This window comes from Phycodurus eques, chromosome 9, assembly GCF_024500275.1.
Source record: "Phycodurus eques isolate BA_2022a chromosome 9, UOR_Pequ_1.1, whole genome shotgun sequence".
Classification (NCBI taxonomy): domain Eukaryota; kingdom Metazoa; phylum Chordata; class Actinopteri; order Syngnathiformes; family Syngnathidae; genus Phycodurus; species Phycodurus eques.
In genome coordinates this window covers 25,412,084-25,434,908 of record NC_084533.1, presented here as the reverse complement: position 1 = coordinate 25,434,908, position 22,825 = coordinate 25,412,084, and the positions used below count along the sequence as shown (strand labels likewise).

General features: G+C 43.2%; 1 protein-coding gene across 1 annotated transcript in view; it reads right to left on the bottom strand.

The window, feature by feature from the left end:
- Nucleotides 1–18,957: 18,957 nt before the first annotated feature.
- Nucleotides 18,958–22,825, bottom strand: part of fstl5 (follistatin-like 5) — an 88,290-nt gene continuing 84,422 nt past the window's right edge. The window contains exon 16 of the mRNA XM_061685821.1: nucleotides 18,958–20,722. Coding sequence (XP_061541805.1) covers nucleotides 20,020–20,722 — 703 coding nt within the window. The 3' untranslated portion in view covers nucleotides 18,958–20,019. The remainder of the gene's footprint in view (nucleotides 20,723–22,825) is intronic.

Below are 22,825 nucleotides of genomic sequence, written 5' to 3'. Positions count from 1 at the left end.
ATACAAAAGTCGAGATGTATCTGTCATGATCGGTGTTTTTGTGGTTTAGAATATGAAATGTCACACACTTGCGCTGGAGTCATGAGTTTATTCCGTAAACAAACACAGTGCAGCTCAACCTCGGGCTAGCGGTGTCATGACTAGCAAGATGCTTTTGGCTGTATATCAAACTAATTTGAAGCAGTGTTTCAACATATAATGTACTGTACGTGTGTTTTCAGATAGGAACATGCGGGTCACGGGCTGACGGTTGAGAAGCCCTGGTTTAGTTTGGTTCCATGTTACGTCTTTTTTCCTTGTTGTTGTTCATCTTCATGTTTTCATTTCCACCTGTTCTGGTGAGCCCTGTTCCTGCTGTCCACCAATCAGCTCCCTCCTTGCTCGTCCAAATGAGCCTCGTTGTCTCATCACTTTGTTTGCGTTCTTTCGGTCTGTGTTGGTGTCCCGTCATGTTTTTTGTAGTGGTGAGGGTTTTCTTTCCTTGTTTTTCTTTGTTACTATGAATTTAGATTTTTGGACTACCGTGGACTAAACGCGTCGGGGTTATGTCGGAGCAGACAGCCCCTTTTTGCTGAATACGCCAGCTGCGTGTGTCTGCGAGATAACGACAACCTGGTTTAAGTCGCCCCCTCGCAGAGTTATTACGGCAGTGTCACAAAAATATTGCCCCAGAGTGTTCAACTGTTTTTCACCATGTCAGTTGTCCGGATTTTTGAGGGGCGGGGCTACAACGGGACACGCTGACGCAACCGGCCCGCCGCATGAGTCGGCCCTGGCCCGCTATATAAATACCAAGCGCCATATGTGGCAATTGCGAGTTAGTTAGTAATAAAACCTTGGCCCATTTCTACCACTACAGCGTGCAGTTAGCCATGTAGCTATATCAACAACCCCACAAAATGCATCTTCCCGTTGTTGTTATGCATCGCATGGAGCGAACCAAAACATTTGACTTATACTTTAACAGCTGATGTCTTGAAAATGATTATTTGCATCGACTGTTTAGGAAGATAAGAGAAAAATATCATTTGCACAATAATTTGGAACACGATGTAGTAGCGATCAACCGCTAGCGGACTCATGTCTGAGCGGACCGGTGTTGGGTCCGTCCAATGCTCCAAAACCTCGCACACAGACAAAAAAAAAAATGCAGACACACTAGGGAACGTTAACTGTTTGTTACGTTCGCTAGCCCTGAAGCTTACAAGCTACTGAGCTAACGAGCTCGTAAGTCGATACCTCAACGCTCACTGTTGTTGTGTGCGGGTCCACACAACAAAGAGATTTAAGGGAAAGTTAAGTGTTTATGATGTTCGCTAGCCCTGAAGCTAACAAGCTACAGAGCTAACGAGCTAGTAAGTCAATACGTCATCGCTCACTGTTGTTGTGTGCGGGACCACACAACAGAGACATTTAAGGGAGAGTTAACTGTTTATGAAGCACCTCACTATTTTGAGCACGTAATGTACGAATGAATGTATTTGAGTGACGGGTGACGCTCGAGCAGGGCTTGTTTCAGCGGACACATCCATGCGGTCCTGCAGCCGGACGACGGGGTGCATTTTTCATAATTTTGGAGCTTCATCTTGTAGGTCTGCGGCACACTGCGGCCGAACCCTATCGGACCGTATCATCGCATAAAAATAAGTGTTGCCGACTCACCCCCGCACATTGTGAGCGGATATACGGACCTCCTGAACAGTGAGTCTGTATAGGCGTTTGAGGCTGTATATACAGTGTACTGTCCTTTATCACATTTCTTAAACCATAAAATAAATAAAAATAAAATGGAATAATGGTTAAAGAAGAAGCGTGTTGCTCAAGAGAGTGGATGTGGGAATGAAAGCAAAAGATTTTCAAAGAGCCTGCTGGCTCCATTCATTTGAAAGTACCCAGCGAGGTCGCATACGTTTTGGTCACAAGCTTCACGTTTTCATCCACAGGCAGGCACATTAGAAATTAGAAATATAGTGAAGTATTGTTGTAAAATACAATATTTGGTGCTTTATGTACTGTATTTATATGGGTTGGGGGTGGGTGGGGGGGCAGTGGGGCATTGTCTCTCGCAATTAAAACCTGTAGATGTATTTCTAGCATGTGTGAAAGTTGATGTGCATTTTCATTGGCTGTAATCAATGCGATGTTGCAACGGGGTGCGCCGGCCATTCAAATTCTTAATCGGGGCAAAAGCAGTGGCCGACTCAAACTCGGTTGCCAAACGACGCACGCCGCGTGACGGTTCAGTTGGGTTCGGCCGCATTGCTCAGTGCTCGGCGGCCGCTACTTTGCAATTGTTGTATTCATCTCAATTTGGCAGGCTTGTTAACAACACTCTCTCTGCAGCGTGACACATTTACAAATGTATTTTTTTTTCACCCCCACCCTTTACAGGTGGAAAATCAATTGAACAATGGCTCATAATGCGGAAAACTCACCAGTAAGGTGCACTTGCATGTGAGGAAGCATCAAATTACGTTGGGATGTTAGTGTCAGTAATGATTGACCTTGGCTGCATCATTCCTCACTGTGCATTCTGAAAGTGTTCCAGTACAATATTGTGAAGCTGTAGGAAGTAGAAAGATACCGGGCGACATCTCACTGCATCTGTTACTATGTTTCTCTCGGCATCGGGGCTGAATTTTGCGGAATTCGTTCTCGTCGGGCGCGTTCACGGCACTGCGTCAGGAGCGGTGCACTTGAACAGACGCAGTTGCTCTATTTGCGATGTCACTCTTATTTGCCGTCCGGCGCCATCCCGAGTCCCGGCCGGGGTTATTTATGCCGCTGCTGGGGATCCAATCTCGCTTGGAGTGGTGAGCCGCAAAAAAAAGACTTTCACTGTGGAGTGTCATCATCAGCGATGCACTGTACATTTCCCAGAAGGGATGGTCTTGTGCATCCATGCTCGCTGTTGACTGAGTTCAACGTGTTCCGCCTATTTGCATTTGGCTAATTACAATTTCACCTATTTGCATTTCCCCCCCCCCCAATGCCAAACTACTAAGATCTTTGTATGTCAGACGAGGGGCTAGGTTTAGCCTGGGTTGTTAGTGGAAGTTACATTCCTCTTTGCATGTACATGCGCACTTCTGGTGCATTTCTTTCCCAAAATCAAGTCATCTGCATTTACGGATAATACTGAATTTTGATTTATTTATTGTTTTTTTGTAAATCCAAAAAGCCCTCGAATAAACACTAATCATGTCTACTTTGAGTCGAACATCCATCCATCCATCCATTTTCTGAGCCGCTTCTCCTCACTAGGGTCGCGGGCGTGCTGGAGCCTATCCCAGCTGTCATTGGGCAGGAGGCGGGGTACACCCTGAACTGGTTGCCAGCCAATCGCAGGGCACATACAAACAAACAAACAACCATTCGCACTCGCATTCACACCTACGGGCAATTTAGAGTCTCCAATTAATGCATGTTTTTGGGATGTGGGAGGAAACCGGAGTGCTCGGAGAAAACCAACGCAGGCACGGGGAGAACATGCAAACTCCACACAGGCGGGGCCGGGGATTGAACCCGGGTCCTCAGAACTGTGAGGCTGACGCTCTAACCAGTCGTCCACCGTGCCGCCTGAGTCGAACACGGTTTGTAAAAGTAGCAGAGCAAGTCTTTGTCGTAAGGGAATTATCGAGCGACATTCTGATTCTGACTTTAAACGATGCGGCCTTGTTGATGCTTGATTTTTTTTTTTTTTTTTTTTTTTTTTTTTGCCTTTCAGCAGCCGTGAGAAAACGCTGTGCAGCAGACAAGCAATTAGTCCACAAAGGTCAGACAATTACAGTGACTGAGGCAACTCTTCAAAGAGACGAGTGCATAAATCCTTCTGGCGAGCCCGCACGCGACCTCTCGACCGGACGCCACTTCGTCAGTTTGTCGAGCAGGAGACTCAATTTGAGTCTCCCAGATGAAGCGCAACAATTGTCCTGCTCGCAGACAACCGAAGCCGCGGTCATTGTGCGGTTGTCTCTAATCGACATTCGGAGGCGCTCTTCGCCTGCGCTGCTGGGAATTTCCGGTAAAAGCCCGACAAGACATTTGCATGTGAATGATCCGACTCCGCCTCATAAAACTTCTCGTCTGATGGAAATGAGGTCGGTGATTAAATCCGGTCTATTATCTGTAATTTGGTCGGGGCGAGCTCAGAGTCTCAGACTCGACTCGAGTTTGCGCCGGCCGCTTTGTGTGGCGACGGCTGGGATGGAAATCACACGGCAATTCCAAACGTTTGAAGAAGTGTCAGTAATTGTCGTCGTACAGTGATTTCCTCATTCATACTTTGAGTTATTTCTCAGACCACCACTGGTGCAAATCTAGATTGAAATGTGGAGTGCTCCGACGTCATAGTTTTTCTCGTTACGAGCACTCGCTAGGTTGTTTCGATATCTATTTTCCTTGGTGTTGCGAGCCAAATTTTGAGATGTACGTGAGCCTCGGAAATGCCGTTTATAGTACCAATGAAGGTACTGCGATGCCCTCGCATGTGGGCAAGGCAAAGCAAAGCAAATGTATTTAAATAGCGCATTTCACACACAAGGTAGCGCAATGTGCTTTACATGATTAAAAGCTCATACAATTTGCTGGTTGATCCGACTCCGCCTCATAAAACTTCTCGTCTGATGGAAATGAGGTCGGTGATTAAATCCGGTCTATTATCTGTAATTTGGTCGGGGCGAGCTCAGAGTCTCAGACTCGACTCGAGTTTGCGCCGGCCGCTTTGTGTGGCGACGGCTGGGATGGAAATCACACGGCAATTCCAAACGTTTGAAGAAGTGTCAGTAATTGTCGTCGTACAGTGATTTCCTCATTCATACTTTGAGTTATTTCTCAGACCACCACTGGTGCAAATCTAGATTGAAATGTGGAGTGCTCCGACGTCATAGTTTTTCTCGTTACGAGCACTCGCTAGGTTGTTTCGATATCTATTTTCCTTGGTGTTGCGAGCCAAATTTTGAGATGTACGTGAGCCTCGGAAATGCCGTTTATAGTACCAATGAAGGTACTGCGATGCCCTCGCATGTGGGCAAGGCAAAGCAAAGCAAATGTATTTAAATAGCGCATTTCACACACAAGGTAGCGCAATGTGCTTTACATGATTAAAAGCTCATACAATTTGCTGGTGTTGCCTCATTTAAAATGGCATTACAGCTACTTTCTGTTAAACACGTTTCAGTTAGTAACAAAAAGTCCAGATCCGAGGTTGTAGCGATGTCATTAATCGACATTGATTTATTACCCAGTGACCAGATATTGAAAAGGGCTCGTCTCGCAGAGATAGCTGGGGACAATGGTTTGATAGATTCACGAGCCACAGTCGCCGATGCTTTTGCAACTTTTTACTTAGCGGGACAAACAATCAAAATGAGAACACTCGCAAGGAGTGACGCTGACTCAAGCTCCTGATGTCACTCACTTGGCCACGCCCCTTAAAGGCACATCATCCACCGCACGGCTACCCTTTTTGAATGCACCGTTAATGTATCAGGACACAAACAAATGTGCGATAATAAAACGTATCGAATCGACTGAAATAAATAAATAAATAAATAAAACTTAAAAGAAATAAATAATTGTTCAAGTCTTAAATTAGCACATACCACATGCTGTAATCATGTTAAAACTGGTCTAAGCAGACGTTTTAAAGATGTAAACTTATTTCAAAATGTTGAACAGAAAACTCTGCAGTATAGCGGAAACGTGATCTAGAGGGGCGTTACAGTTGTCGTAGTAGCAGTCGCACAAACATTAGTCTTGGCAAGGAGTGACACACAAAGTATTTGTGTCCACAGCTACAATGAATCTAATCGGATCGCTGGAGAATTTCAAGACGTTATCATGACGAAATGGCGCTCAGCTAAAAATGGCTGAGAACAGTTCAAGGTAGTCAGCAGGTGACGAAAGCAAAGTAATGGGAAAAAAAAAACAAAAACATCTTTCATTTCGAGTGTCGCGAGACTTCGTTGTTCTTCAAAGCAAAATGAGCCGACACTGCTTGGATGGCGAATACTAAGATTAACTGTGCCGACATGGCAGTCAAACTGAAGTGGCCGTTTTCCAGGGCTCGTTCAAAAACTTTTCTGTTTGGGAGAAAGGAAGAGATTAAGTGCCAATGTTTACTAGCAGACACATATTGCGATAACTTGTGAATCTTCCGACTTCGGTCCGTGAGGCTGCGATGGGCCGTTCATTGCTGCTTGTAGCTTCAATTTCTCTTGGTTGTCCTCTGCAAACAGACTTTGACGTTGTTTTCGCTAATTGAGCAGCTCTCCAGGCAGCCTGGGGCTCTGGAAACTTAGGAAAGTCCACTTTCCGCCTCATTTTTATCAACGGAATCTGATGAAAAGGGGAAGGATACGCTAGCTGCCCTCAACCCCCTGCGGCTCTTTCTTTTGTCTCTTTTGCAATTGGCCGCTATACTTCTATTTTTCGGTTCGGGTCAAGCTCTGACGAGGGGGAAAGGTGAAAAATAAGAAGAAGCGGGCTGACGAATCTAGTCGAGCAGAACACACGGCTGCGATGTAAAAGCCCCTTTGTCTGAAGCAAGTCCACGGGAAGTAGTCTCGCCTGTTCTGCTTGCCTGATAAATGTTGTATGGAGTGCCGAGCTAATAGCTGCATCAGCGTGATGGGTAGAGATGTTCGCCTGCAAAGGGGCAGGCGGGAAATCATTTGCGCCGCTCGGAAAAGTGCATGCACAGAGAGGGACCTCTAAAATCGGAATGGAAAGTACTTTCATGAAACGACGCCTCTTTTAATATTCAGCGGCTATCATAGCTTTGTTTTTCCGAGCGGCTTTAGCGGGCTTCAATATCGACGGCTTTGGTCATAAAATGAATCTTATTAGAGTTAATGGATTAGTATATAGGAAACCTGGATAAGTTTAACGATTATTTCATATTTGTGCGAGAAGGAACAGCAACCATACAGCAACCATTTTCCCAGAAAGTTTGCAGCAAACGTCATAATTTACTGTCTTTAACGGCGTCATGATAGGAAAAACAATCTTTAGTTAGCTTTAGTGAGTTCCCCACTTATCCAAAACGTGTCTTTGAGCGAGTCGTTCTAAATTTTGCTAATTTATTTCACAACCCCCACCAAACTAAGTTTCTCCACCCATGACTTGGCAGCGAGGCTGTGCGAATAGCCACCATTTTCAAGCAACTGCCAGACTAAAGGGTCTGAAACGATAATTTCAAAGCCGTAATTTAAGCAGAGCCAAATTGTCTTGAACGCACAGATGAACATTAGCTTCTGATGTGTGTTTTTTTTTTTTTTTAAATATTTTATTAGTATGCGCTGGGCGGCACGGTGGCCGACTGGTTAGAGCGTCAGCCTCACAGTTCTGAGGACCCGGGTTCAATCCCCCCCCGCCCCGCCTGTGTGGAGTTTGCATGTTCTCCCCGTGACCTGCGTGGGTTTTCTCCGGGCACTCCGGTTTCCTCCCACATCCCAAAAACATGCATGAATTGGAGACTCTAAATTGCCCGTAGGTGTGAATGTGAGTGCGAATGGTTTGTTTGTAGGTGCCCTGCGATTGGCTGGCAACAAGTTCAGGGTGTACCCCGCCTCCTGCCCGATGATAGCTGGGATGGGCTCCAGCACGCCCGCGACCCTAGTGAGGAGAAGCGGCTCAGAAAATGGATGGATGGATGGATAGTATGTTGTTGTCAACAAGGTGGTGGGTACATGTATTTGAGGTGCCCTCTGCACGTGCCACATTTTGTACATGCATCCGCTACACTACAAGTTGAGTGTCATTTGGCTGCTGTTTTAAATTATGAAAGAAATGCCTCTTCTTTATTCGGTTTCGAGGAAATTCTGGTCCACCTTCCGGCGTCTCAGGAGGGAGAAGCAGTGCACCATCAACCTCTGGGGTTGAGGTCACCGAGGCAAAGCCCCGGGGGTGGACGAGATTCGCCCGGAGCTCCTCAAGGCTCTGGATGTTGTAGGGCTGTCCTGGTTGACACGCCTCCGCAACATCGCATGGACATCGGGGACAGTGCCTCTGGATTGGCAGACTGGGGTGGTGGACCCCCTTTTTAAGAAGGGGGACCGGAGGGTGTGTTCCAACTACAGGGGGATCACACTCCTCATCCTCCCTGGTAAGGTCTATTCAGGGGTGCTGCAGAGGAGGGTCCGTCGGGAAGTTGAATCTCAGATTCAGGAGGAGCAGTGTGGTTTTCGTCCTGGCCGCGGAACAGTGGACCAGCTCTACACCCACGGCAGGGTCATCGAGGGTGCATGGGAGTTCCCCCAACCAGTCTACATGTGTTTTGTGGACTTGAGGAAGGCGTTCGACCGCGTCCCTCGTGGTGTCCTGTGAGGGGTGCTTCAGGAGTATGGGGTACCGAACCCCCTGATACGGGCTGTTCGGTCCCTGTACGACCGGAGTCAGAGTTTGGTCCGCATTGCCGGCAGTAAGTCGGACGCGTTCCCGGTGAGGGTTGGACTCCGCCAGGGCTGCCTTTTGTCACTGATTCTGTTCATAACTTTTATGGAAATAATTTCAAGGTGCATCTGAAGCGTAGAGGGGGTCCGGTTTGGTGGCCTCAGTATTGCATCTCTGCTTTTTGCAGATGATGTGGTTCTGTTGCCTTCATCAAGCCGTGACCTCCAACTCTCACTGGAGCAATTCGCAGCCGAGTGTGAAGCGGCTGGGATGAGAATCAATCCGGGGAGAGGGAAGTCTGGGCGTCCCTGCTAAAGCTACTGCCCCCGCGATAAGCGGTAGAAAACGGATGGATGGAAGAAATGCCTAATATCTCTCTGTTAAGAACAATTACCAAAACACCCTAATATCAACAGGAAAAATATACAGACACCTTTTAAGCTAAATAACAAGCGAGCATAAAAGAAATAATGAAACCACCCAAACATCTCCCACCAGCGCGGCAGGCTTCATTTGTTTCCAAAGTGATGTGGTCTCAGAAAGGCTGGCGGGACTCATTGTAATCACGCCTAATGCAGAATACGTTCACTCTGTCTGGGAAGCGGCTGGCTCCTTCAAGATGATTGCTCCAACCCTTCTAATCAGGCAATTGGAGGACCAAAAAAAAGAAAAGGAAAAGAAAGCAGAAAATAGTCTTGTTGATTACACTGAGTAAATGTGTTCTCTTCTCAGGAAAAATCTCACTGCTTGTACAGAATTTGGAAAATAAACGGCAACTATTTGTGTGTTATTGAAGAGGCGGAATGTCAAAATGTGAGGGACATCCGCCCGTCCAATTTCTGTAGCGCTTGGCCTCATTCGGGTTGCGGGCGAGCTGGAGCCCGGCACGACTTCGGGCGAGATGCGGGGAAAACCCCGGACGGGTTGCCAGACGATCGGAGGGCGTAGACGGCGTGGACAAACCATCATTGCCACTCACTATTTAGTCTTCGATGAGCCCGACATGTATGTTTTCGGAATGTGGAAGGAAGCCGGAGTACCTGGAGAGGAAGAACAGGTTTTTGGAAATTCAAAAATACATTTGCAACGTGAATAAGGTTGGAAACCTGGCCATTGTGGAGATGTACCCTCGGTTTAAGGTGTCAAATATACATTAACATTGTTTAGGTGATGTCATAGAAGTATAAAGAGAAGTTCAATGGGGTATAAAAAAACTATATAACTAATACTAACTAATATACAACGTGTAAACTTCCTTTGTGTTGACATATATCATCGGTATAGTATTTGGAAAAATAGATGATATACATGTTTTTAAGTTCAACTACAAACAATCATGTAATCAAATGAGTCATGCTCGTTAGCGGAGCACCCACAAGAAGTCAGTTAACGGGTTTGGTCACGTGACGTTGCGCATATAGCGGATTAGATGTTGTGCTAAATCGGTCTGGCGAAATTTGCGGAAGTCTCGCATGATGTCACACTTGAATTCTGTTCGTAATTGGGACTGGAGATGTTCTCGTCAGTGTTCGATTCAACCCTGGGCATCTTCTACGTTAGCAACATGTCCGACTGTATTTTCATTTCATGTTATCTGCCGGTTTCGTCTCCGTTCGGCAATCGCTGAGGCTTTGACGCGATCAGGCGGCACGCGCTGAGGTGACAAGTGGAAAGACGGCACAGCGTTTCACGCGCGAGGTGTCAAGTGGATGGAGGATTTACCGTTTACGAGCCTCTCTCGTTCATGAGCCTCACGTTCAATTGAAGAGCCACCAAAGCAGCCGCAGGTTCTCCTACGAAGCTGGCGACGCACATGCTGACAATCAGGCCGCGTTCGAGCATTTCTCAGATGTCCTTAAAAGATAAGTTGTTGTGAGTGATTTTATTTTATTTTATTTTTTTATTTACTCCCTGATCTGATTGGAACACGTTCGGGCCTGACGATCAGAAATGCCAAACCCGTTCAATATTTCCGGTGACAAATGACAGACTTCGCGATTGGACGTGAACCAGAAGGCTAGCCGATGATGCATTCGACAATCGGGGTCAGGCCGTCAATTGGAAATGTTAACTGTTGGCTGCCCTCTGGAACAATGCTGCGTCTCACAGGTCAATCTTGGTACTACGCCAAGTTGTGTCTCTGGAGACTACCCTCCCATCAAGTGTGAAATTAAACAACCAGGAAAATATTTTGTTCCTCTGAAATTTGCCCAGTTGTGATTTCACTATTTGGCAATTTTACACAATCCCGCATCCTCCACTTGATGACGTGGAAGCTCGGCGGGCTCAAAGAGCTGCCTTTTTCAAGTACTGGCCCATGGGGAAACAGTATCACGTCAAAGCCAAAAGGGTAAGCATAGCTGTAGTGTTAGCACAGATTAGCATTAGCTCACAGCATTGTTGTCAACATGGGTGGTTTGGTGATCAAGTCCTGCCTCTGCTAGTAAAAATGTCTTTGCTTTCTCAGTTTTTTTGTTGTTGTTTTTTTTCTTATCGCTTTTCCCTTTTAGCTTATAAGTTGTTCAAGAACAGGAGTCGCTCGCCTAGTTTCGGTAACAAAATTCATTAGCCCCAAGGTGAACATCATGAGAAAGAACTATCCTGCCCCAACTAGCTCAGACGGTGAAGTTGGAGCGGGACAACTTTATACCTCCCATTCAGATTGGTGCCATTCGAACCCAAAAAAACTAAAAACAAAAGGTGGAAAAATAGTGTCGTTTTCAGGCAGGGTAAAACCTCCCCATCAGGGGAATTGTAATGCCCCAATTATAATTATTGTTCATTATTTTATTGTCTACTGCCTGGTGAGTCCAGATGCCTCATCTAGTGGTATATTGTACGCGGCAATTAACTAACCAGTGAAGCCTTAAAATATGCGCTGTTAGCATGATTGCATTTTGTATTCATCACGCACACTATTATGCTTCATTACCTCCTGCAAGCATGAAAACATGAGGCGAGATGTGTGAGGTGTGCACTGAATTCTGGTGTGGATCGTGGAATTTATTTTCGTTCGTTGTGGTTACAGTCTGCTTGTATTTGGGCCAAGTGTCGCGGTAAACCACCAGATCCATAAGCATTGGTATTTCGTAGCAACTTTAATGTGAACTACCGCCACCTACAAGACTGGAGTGCACCTGCATGTATTCTGAAAATGTTAGTAAATGATGCGACTATGTTTGTAATGGGTATAATATATGGAAAATTGACTTTTAATGGCTTTTATACAAATAGGGTATACATAAGGTGTGTAAAGGGTGCTAATAATTCTCAAGCCTTTTGACAGGCATTTTGACGAAGCATGTCAGCCATGAGTCTTTTGGGGAATGATGCAACAGGTTTTTCACACCGGGATTTGGGGATCATCTGCCATTCCTCCTTGCCGATCCTCTCCAGTTCTGTCAGGTTGGATGGTGAACGTTGGTGGGCAGCCATTTTCGGGTCTTTCCGGAGATGCTCAATTGGGTTTAAGTCAGGGCTCTGGCTGGGCCATTCAAAAACAGTCACGGTGTTGTTCTGAAGCCACTTCTTCGATATTTTAGCTGTGTGCTTAGGGTCATTGTCTTTTTTGAAGGTGAACCGTCCGAGCACTCTGGAAAAGGTTTTTGTCCGGGATATCCCTGTACTTGGCCGCATTCATCTTTTCTTCGATTGCAACCAGTCACCACCATGCTTCCTTGTTGGGACTTTATTGGACAGGTGATGAGCAGTGCCTGGTTTTCTCCACACATGCCACTTAGAATTAAGGCCAACAATTTCTATCTTGGTCTCATCAGACCAGAGAATCTTATTTCTCACCATCTTGGAGTCCTTCAGGTGCTTTTTAGCAAACTCCATGCAGGCTTTCATGCGTCTTGCACTGAGGAGAGGCTTCCGTCGGGCCACTCTGCCATAAAGCCCCGACTGCTGGAGGGCTGCAGTGATGGTTGACTTTCTAGAACTTTCTCCCATCTCCCGACGGAAATTATATAAATTGGTCATTCCTTCTATGCGGCCCGGTAACAAATGCCTGGTACCGGTCCGCGGACCGGGGGTTGGGGACCACTGCTTTAAACGACACTACCGGGGGCCCGCCTCTTTTATGGTTTCGGGGGGGGCGATGCGAGCTTTTTGCGTGCTTGGTCCATTGCATCGGAATTGCCTTTTTCTACTGGTAATAACGACATTTTTTTGTCTTTTTTTCACATGTAACAGCAGCGTGCTTATATGGAATTTCGTGTGGAGTCGTGTCTCTCCTGTGTTGAGTTGGAAGCTCTTATAGAGTCACACACCAGACATCTCTGCGAATAAAACATCATCACAGTGTCACACATACACGCACGCACATTCAATATGGCTGTCTCACTGCGCAACGAGCCGTGACTTTGTCCCAGACGACAACGACACAACATGTCAAGACGAAGAACAAGCAAGTCAGGTCAAACTGAATAAATGTGTATTTTTTTTTCACATAGCATGTCCTCCTTTCGTGTATGCTTAAATGAATATAGTTCCTTTTAATTAATTTGTACGTTCAACACAATATGGACAAAAGTTATGGGTCACATTCCCAATTGTGTGTGTTAACTTTAAGTATGGATTTATTTGTGATTTCACCACAGGGGGATACGACATCGACATTTGGGCTCAAGATTAAATCTTTTTTTTTTTTTTTTTTTTTTTTTTTTTTTAATATGTACTACTAAGAATACTTTATTTGACGAGTGTACATCTGTCATGCAACCATGCACTCTACAGAAACACCGTTGTCATCCAGAGGAAGGAACTCTTTTCAAAAGTCTTTGAGGCATCTGTGATGCAAACAATACAACATGGCGCTGACAAAACCCGTTTATATACGTGGAAATAAATCTGCAAACACTTACCTCGTATGCGATGACGAGGCTGTTTTCTTTCCTCAAGGAGGCATTTCAACAGGCAATGTAAAAAAAAACAAAAAAACAAGCCTATTCAAATGTTTCACTATCACTATTTTCACTCGTTATTGTCTTTAAAAAAAACCCAAAAAAACCATCTACACTTTCAATACAGGAAAACAATTACACCGCGGAATATATGTAATACTTCAATGAGGAAATGTCCTCACCTTCTGCACTTGACACATCCAAAATGTGGGTGGGCCAAAATGTGGCTGCAAATCAGAAAACAAGCCTAAAATTATTACCGAGTCTATTTTTATTTTTATTTTTATTTTTCTGCAGACATCATTTGTAAATCCAGAACTGTGGAATGCGCGCCAATGTGTACGGAATTACAGTAGATAGGTCCTCCGATCGCAGAGAATGAACGAACACTGCATACCTGCACGTTGTTACAATACATACTAGGGAATAAATACAGCACAGCAAAGAAGCATTTGTAGTTGATCAAATTCATGAAATTAGTGTTAGAAGCAAAAACAAATGAAATAAATAAATGCATTAATGCACATACAGTACAATCACTTGAACGGAACAAAGATAAAAGTGATGAGAAGTGTCCTTTTCACGGTTATTTAGTACATTCGTCAACTCATTACTAACAAATTCCCAGTTTTAGTTATTATCGTTAAATTTATTATTATTGCTGTATTTAATATATATTATACATCGGCAGTAGGTAACAATATGTTGCAGATGATACTTTATTTTAGTGTTATTATACAGTGGTTAAAAAAAATATATATATTTTTAAACTTGTCTGACAGTTGAAAGAGAGAGATTAATACTTTGCCTACAATAATTTGACTGTACATCATTTCCCATGGGACAAAAATTGTTTTAAAACAAATCGGAGAACATAAGGGTCTAATAACTGTTTTAAAGTGCAATACGCCAACGCATAGCAGTCAGTGTTGTACCCATGTGGTGAGTAATAAGACAGTAATAGGGAGGGAATGATGACCGGCGAACGGGACGAGACGGCGAAGTCAAGACGGCGGAGCTCATTATTTGCAACGACATAATAGGAAGATGAAAATGTCAGCGAGACACAAGGAACAAAAAAAAAAAAAAACTGCTGCCATCGTCTCATCGAGCAAAAGGATTGCAAATGCATTGCGTCCGTACGATTGAAAGTTATTTGCAGGAGAAAAAAAAACAAAAAAACTTGGTTATAAAACTTCTAATTGTTGTTTAAAGTTGCCATCGCCACATGAAATATGGTTATCTAATACAGCACACGGAACTCATTAACAACAAGCAGTATCAGTCCATACTGAAATTCATCTGAGAGACTGTTTATGTGCCTCCATTTTTTTGGTTGGCAACAATCGATTAATGCTAAGATGGCGTCGCCACAACATAAGAAAACTTTGCGGGTATCTCATTTCCAACATGCTGTAATTCTGAGATTTATGTTTCTTTTGTTTATGTTATGTAGTGTTTAGAGACTTTCTGTGTCTCAGTAGGTGCTGCTTTTCTGGTTAACAACTCCACATAACAACAGTCATGGCTAAAAAAAAAAAAAAACATTGGCACCAAGCCATCACTGTATTTTGTCTAAAAAAATTCTTCTTTCGTTAAAACACGAAAAATAAAGTGTCTTTTTTTTAATACAATCATGGCTAATACTGGCACCCCTGCCCATTTAATATGGCAATGTGAAATAGTTTACAATATGCGATAAGAGTCCACGCTTGAATTAATCTGAGAGACTGTTTATGTGTTTTGGTAGGTGCTGCTTTTTTTGGGGGTTAGCAACAATTAATTAGCGCCACATTACGTAAAATAATTCTTTTGTGCGGGAAACACGTTTAGAACGTGAGACTCTTGACTTGAATTCATCTGTTGTTTAGGTGCTGCTTTGTTGTTGTTTTTGTTCGCAATCAAGTTCAAATGTGCTCAGCAGTTGACTTCTTACAATATGGTCTATGATTGGAAATAATCACAGTTTACACTCTTTTTTGAATTTATTTAATCTAATTTAATTGTTTTTTTTTTTTTTTTTGGTAGGTGTCTATTTGTTGCTAATAGCATCCTCACAATGTTAGCACGGCTATGTTAGTAAAGCGGTAGCAGTTTGTCTCAACGGCGTTTTGCTGTGAACTTAATTAGTAGATAGCGAACACTGTGCTGCCTCCTCCCCGGTGTTAATTGGGTTGGCACACACAGTTGCTAATGAAAACAAACAAAAAAAAGCATCCTGTCGTTCATTCAGATTAAACCCACCCGTCCGTATTTATATTTGGTTGCCTGGCGTCACAAATCTACTTCTATGTACGTGAAAGAAAATCTTTTCCGACTCGCCGTCGGCACGGAGCGCCACGACCAATCAGACGCCTCAATCAGTCGTCACGGAGCCGACATGATGGAGCGGCCTAGTCTCGCCGACCAGCTAATAGCCCGCGCCGGAGTTAACGTCTCCCGATGGAGGCGAGATTGGGGCCCGCCCGTGTGACCGAGACTAGATAAAGCGCCGACGATAGATAATTAAGGAAGTGCCCGCACCTCCTTTCCATTCACATGGCTGTTTTATGAAGGGATATTCAGCCTCAGCCAGCGGGAATATTAATATGAATCACCAGCCTGCGTGGCTATGCTGAGAATATAAATGGATGGGCGGGCGAAGAATGACTTCATGAAGACTTTGGAGGTACAGTGGACTCCCGCTATATGCGGGTGATAGGAACCGAGCCCCGCTGCGAATAACAAAAATCCGTGAGTCGTTGACGTACGCTACAGTTCGTATTTTCCAATAGATACCACAAGAAGGCGGCAAAATATTAAAACATTTTTTTTTTTTTTTTTTTTTAATTAGACAAGGCCATGGCCTCAGTCAATGAAAATCCTGCCTTCACTTCAACATGGTTTCCTGGCCCTAAGATGGCGCTAAAGCAATATTTCTGCATTAGACACGGCCTGCACATAAAAATAATGTAAAAAATGTACAAACTAAAAAAAATTGTAAACATAAAAAAAAAAAAAATCTTTAATTGGCATGTGCAATGTTCACACCGCTGCTATTTCGCAGATTTTTTGTGGAATATATATATATATATATATATATATATATATATATATATATATAATATTTATAGCATGTCCTCCTGTCCAGTATGCTTAAATGAATCTCGTTAGATTGAACCTCTTAAATCATTTGTACATTCGAAACAATATGGACAAACGTTATGGGACACATTCCTAATAGTGTGTTTGGCTTTTTCTTTGGCTTTTTTAGTGATGTCACCACAGGAGGATACCTGTAACGATAAGCGGAAAGAAACAACCGTGTTCAGACGTCGAGATTTTGGCTCAGGGTTAATTCTTCAATTGTTTAGATTTTATTTTCTATAGACTATTAAGAATTCTTAATTTAAAGAGTGTACATCTGTCAAACACTAATACTGTACAGTTTAACATACAGTGGGAGCAAAAAAAATATGTGAAGCCTTTGTGGTCTGATTACCTAAATTACAAGAATAAACAAAAAGAATCTGCTTAAACTAACTCGAAAAATGTATTTTCATATTTAAAATAGAAAATAATGTAAAAATTCACAGTATAGGGAGGAAAAAACAAGTAAAGCCTTGAATTTAATAACCGGTTTTCCCTTCTTTGGCAGTTTTGCGTTCCAAAAGTGCATTTCAATAACTTACTAACAATAACACTAATGTGTTTGTGAGGGTTTTTTATTCGTCGTCTACTATCTCAGATTTTCACCTATTGCGAGTAGGTCAAGAACGCATTCCCTCTGATACACGGCAGTTGCGGCTCGCCCCGTTCGGCTAATTAGATGCACCCCGCTTTCAACACAAAGGGGCGTGGCCAGTGAGTTTCGGGAGCTAAACTGATGCTACGACAGAAGCCGGCAAATTCCCAGGTCGACTTGCGTACCAGCCTGCATCAGAGCCTTACCTCGTCCTGTAAATCCTCACTCAGTGCACAATACCAGCCCCAAACAAGTTGGCCATGTGCTGACAAAAAGCTCATCAATATTGGCTCCAACGACCAAGCAAGCATACGGGTATCTAAGCAAAAACAGGAAGTCCCGCTACCAAAATCCTTCTTCTCTTTCTCATCTTCATTCACCTTATTTCCCCCTCATCCTTTTCCCTATTATTCACGAATTGCTCCTCATTCTACTTCTAATATTCTTATTCTTCACATCCTTCACCTTTCCATTTTCTCTCTCTCTTCCGCATTCTTCCCTTCTTGTCCTCCTCACTCTTTCTATGGCAAGACACTCGACAGTATGCCAACGTGTCACCACATCTCTACACTTGCAAAATGTAATAAGCTCTAATTCAAGAGTTGAGTGTGTGTGTGTGTGTGTGTGTGTGGCAAAAAAAAAAAACATTTTCTGAGTTATGAGATGTAAGGCAGCGCCTGTTGCCAAGCGCCCTTAAATCCCGCATGTGTTCGCCGCTGGCGGCTGAATGAATTAGGGATTAAAAATGTAGCATATGACTTTAATCTAGACGGATACCTCTTATTCAGCCCCGGGCAGTCGTACGATTAATCAGATCACGTTGAGGTTCACATTTAAAAAGGAAAAAAATAAAATAAAATCCAGCATATATTATTTGTATTTTGGATACATTTTGTATGAAGGTGGCTACTGAACATTTCCTTCAGTTTAATTGCTTTTTTAAATATTTTTTTTACGTGAATAACAATTTAAACTAATATTGTACGTCAAAACATTTTTGTTTTGTTTTTATCTCAGCCCGATTTGATGTGATTTATCTGTTCTGTGATGTTATTGGGAGAGCGATTTGCAGTGTCGTGGTTTGATAGTGATCGATCACTGTACATCGATTTGCCCAGAGTTACTAGGTTGCTACTGCGGGTGTGCATAATTATTGATTAATCAAGCCATTTTAATCAATTTCTAAAATAGTTGCATTCTTCAGTTATTATTATATGGTGTATGCAGCTATGGGAAGTTTAGCGACATACGTAAGTATGGTTGGGATGGTCTATGAAAACCACGATACGTTGGGCCACGGTTTGGAATAGTTTCCGTTTTGTGCACAAACAGTGCGATTTTTCCTTTTTCTCCAAAATTATCTCATTACTTTGCTTGTCAGCAAAAACAGCATTTTGTACTGTGCTGAATAATATGAAAAAGTATTGTCACCGTTCTCAAATTCGATCTTTTTTGTGTGCAGTTTTTCTTCTCTTTAATGTTTAAGATCATCAAATGAATGTAAATATTAGACATCGATAACCCAAGTAAGCATAAAAGGCAGCTTTTAAATGGTGATTTATTAAGGGGAAAATAAAATCTTCAAAGCTACCTGGGCCTGTTTGAAAAAGTAATTAATTTCAGCTTGAAGTCCCAAACTGATGGCCGAATATTCTCCTTCAGGATTTTCAGGCAGAATTCATGGCTCCATCGATTTGCACTATGCCAGTCTTGAGCCAAAGGTCAGGATTATTACCGTTTAATAATAACGTTTCCAAAGTAATTGCAATCTCCTGTGCTATTATCACACATTACATCACATGCCTTGGCTGCCAGATGAATGGCTATTCAGCATGAGTGTTGTTGCCATGATAACCGGCAGGCATTAAATTGAGTTGTGTTCCACCTAGCAGGCAAGATTGCAGTCATGATTGAAAGAACAGATATTACACTGGGTTTCATTGGTATAGATTTTATTGTTGGGTAAAATGACAAGCGTTGTTTGTATTTATGTATAAATAGCAATCGCACCAAGGGGGGGGACACATACGAGACATGACTACTGTGGACGTGGAAAGCGGTGATCGCTATGTGCTCAGTGAACGATCATCACTTGTGTTTTTACCTGTACAATCGGAATGAACCAATTGAACCAGCCGCTCTGGATTTAAAGAAACACAAAGAGAACGTAATGTGGCAGCAAAAGTGAGGGTGATGCATGACATATGGTGAGAGAGGAAAGACAGTTTTCATTTGTTATTAACACGCCAGAAGTCCATTGTAAATTTTTCAGATGCAGTTGTCATTGGGATTGTTAATGCATAGAAAGGTGTCCATTGTCATCATCCAACCTTGTCTTCAACACAATATACCACAAGTAGCGCACAACAATCTCTAATATCACTAGGATACAGTACAGCCTAGTCTAGTCTAATTTCCTTCCCTTTTGTTTGGTCCAAAGTTTTAATCCTTCAAACGGACTGGTGCTCTATTGACTCTTCCTCAAGGAACACTCTTTGAAGTAATGTATTAATTCCCTTCCTAAAGCTAAAATAAGCGACTTTTGACTTTCCTGCTTTGGGCCAGAATTAAAAAAAAAAAAAAAAAAATCAAATCAAATCTGAATTTACCAAATGCTGTTTTATAATTCTCTATTAAAGGTTAGTGAGTGTCTGACCGTAATGAGTCTCATTTCAAACCAGACAGGATCAAGCCATAGATGACATAGCATTGAAGTTAAGGGGCTGGAAAAAAATGACATTAATTTTCCTTGAAGGCACGGGAGAAAAGCTGGGGGTAAATTACGAGTGACAGTCCGGATCTGTGTTGGATTTTTCAAAAGGTCCATCGATTTTCAAAAGGTACAGCAAAGAGATATATATTCATGACTCCAATTACTTTTACATCTCATAACGTGAATGGTCAATTAGCATTTTTAAATACTTGACATTCTCCCTCACAAAATTTTGCAATTCCGCGGTGAACTTAAGTGAAACAGTCCCAGAACTCGACTCGTTCCTAAGACTCCCCAACCCAGACCAACACGTTGCCTTTGACCACGTCAGTGATCTCGCAGTTAAGCTTGTTGAGCCGCCCGTCCAGGATAAACAGGGACTCACGGGAAGGGGTCATGAGGTACTGGCCGAACGTCCCGCCGCCCACCACCGCCCGGTTCTTGGCGCTCCATGGCCACTCATAGGGCTTGATGGCCTCTTTCAAGCTCTTGATCATCTTCACCTTGCCGGTGCGCAACTCCACGAACAGCACGTCCGTCTGGCGGCCGGAGCTACCGAACACGTTGTACTGGTGGGCCTCAGTAAAGGAGCGCTGGAAGGCCAGGTCGGAGATGTGCAAGTTGGTGTGGATGTCAAAGGGCTCCCCGATCTCGCCGTGCTCCGAGACGGTCTGGATCCGCATCAGGCCATCATCGTCGTCAACGGTGACCAGGTAGCGGCCATCCGGGGATACGTGGGGCGTTCCGTTGACATCGCGATTCTGCCCGACCACGCTGTCTGTCACGCTGTCCACGATGACCTGAGTTTGCGTGGCGCCGGCGGAGTCCGAGCGGCAGTTGACAAAGTAGTAGCCGCCAAGCTGGGTGTAGGCCGCTGACTTGGGGACACAGTTAAAGTCCCGTAGGCTGATGTTCTTCACGTAGGCCATCGTCTCCAAGTCGATCTTGTGTAGGACAGGCTCATTTTCGTGAAAGATGAGGCCATATCTGTTGGCAATTTCACAAGAAACAACCCAGACAACTGAATCAATAGTCATCCTGACATCATCAAGAGAAACAACCCAGACAATTGAATCAATAGTCATCCTGACATCATGGGGTGGTGCAGCAGTAAAGTGAACACCCTGCAACCGGAAGGTCGCCGGTTCGTATCCCCGCCTATGTGCATGTCATCATTGTGTCATTGTGTCCCTTAACTCATATTTGCCCATGAATGAATGTGGTGGAATGTTTGTCAGACACAGGTTGTGACTGTGGAGTGAATGAACAATGTGTGCAATTGTAAAGTGTCTTTGAGTGCCTTGAAAAGTGGTATGCATTATTATCTCTGTGCTCATACCAGTATCCTGTGATGACTGGACCAGTTGCTACTTCGTTTCAACTGTTTGCATGGATCCCAATCATATTTTGGAATGACAGACAACGGCAGTAAAAACTACAGACTTGGGTCATATACTAGACCATTCACCCATTTATCCGTGTTTTTTAAAAGTTGGAAAACACCCTGGACTTTGTCGTCAGTCAGTCACAGGGCACATAGAAAGAGGGACAAATATTCACACTTGCGGCCACTGAGTAGGACTGGATTACTATACATAGAAGTCAGCCGTCACCATTGTTACAAACGCCGGGCTGTGACTCTTGAGTGACAAATCACCAGAATTGGATCAGTCCTGACTCTGATCTTCTGACGTTCTTCTACGTCTAATCCTTCTGCGCATGTATCCGAGACGCCTCCGAGCTTAATTCTAATTACGTAGGGGTAACCAACATCAACATTCAGCACTGAGTATACTGGCACGTAGAATCCCATCCAGAGGAATAATGCACGAGGCTGAAGTAAAAGTGATAATGCATTTTTTTTTTTTTTTTTTTTTAAATTACATATACATTTATTCAAGCAAACAGACTAGCGCTAAGGAACATTAGTTATTGTCCCTGCAATGCGACACTGCTGCATCTGCTTATTCAGACCTGGTTCATAATGTTTCTGGTTGGATAGAGGTTCTCCACCTAAAAAACCTTAAATTGAGTTTCCAAAAAGTAGACCTTCATTATGCTTAAGAATGACACTTCATCCGGTAATCCATTGTTTAAAACCGAATCAAAAAACAAAGACAAAATTGCTAACTTTCAACAGTTTACAAATTTGTTTAACAAAGTCGATCATAGGGCTGACTTTAATGCTGAAGGCGAATTATACTGTTGTTTGTAAGAATTATTGACATAACATTATTACATTATTTCTTTATTATTTCTTTATTTTATTATTACATTATTATATATATATTATTATGCCTATTATTATTACTCCTATATTAAAAATAATTATACTGTACTATTACACTATGGACTGATAACAGCGTTGACTTTGATCTCAAAGTGAACTACGCGCTATATTTAGTCAAAAATCACTTGGTTGCGAATGACTGCGTTAATTTCAGGAATACACTTTACGGGTTTAGAGTAGTATACAATAAGCATGTATTCATTCTGTAATGGGAAAATTCAACTTCTTTAAGCCTTCAGACACCTTACTGACATTCATCCAAGTTTCAGAGTTTGTCTTTATCTAAGCATGAATCCAATTCATTTTGAATACCTATGATGCGATTCCCAAGGTGATCAAAGATCAGTATGTTTTGATCTTCAACCTCTATCAGTTGAAAGGCTCAGAATCCCAAAAGTCTTCAGACTTTGAGGATTAGGGGAATACTCCCAAACAATTTTCTGGATGCCATCGAAGTAAACCCACTGAATAACATTAAGAACAATAAAAATGTATACCTTGACTTTTGAGAACTGGACTGTAAGACTGTAGAAAATCCATTGTCTGATTTTTAACGTGGCCCCTGATGCTCTTCAATTGAGCAACCGTCTGACCTCCATTGTCACAAGAAGACGTTGCATATGCATGTATCATTTAAAAACACACCTTTAAAAACTCCAAAGAATCTGCTAATGGCACATTACATTCTGACGGCTGCGCGAGATATGCATGCTTCTGACGGAGGCTAACGGGCGTCTCAATCTCGGCTTCATTTATCATCTTTTTATGCTGTTTGAACATTCGGCAGCCAGTGGGGCACA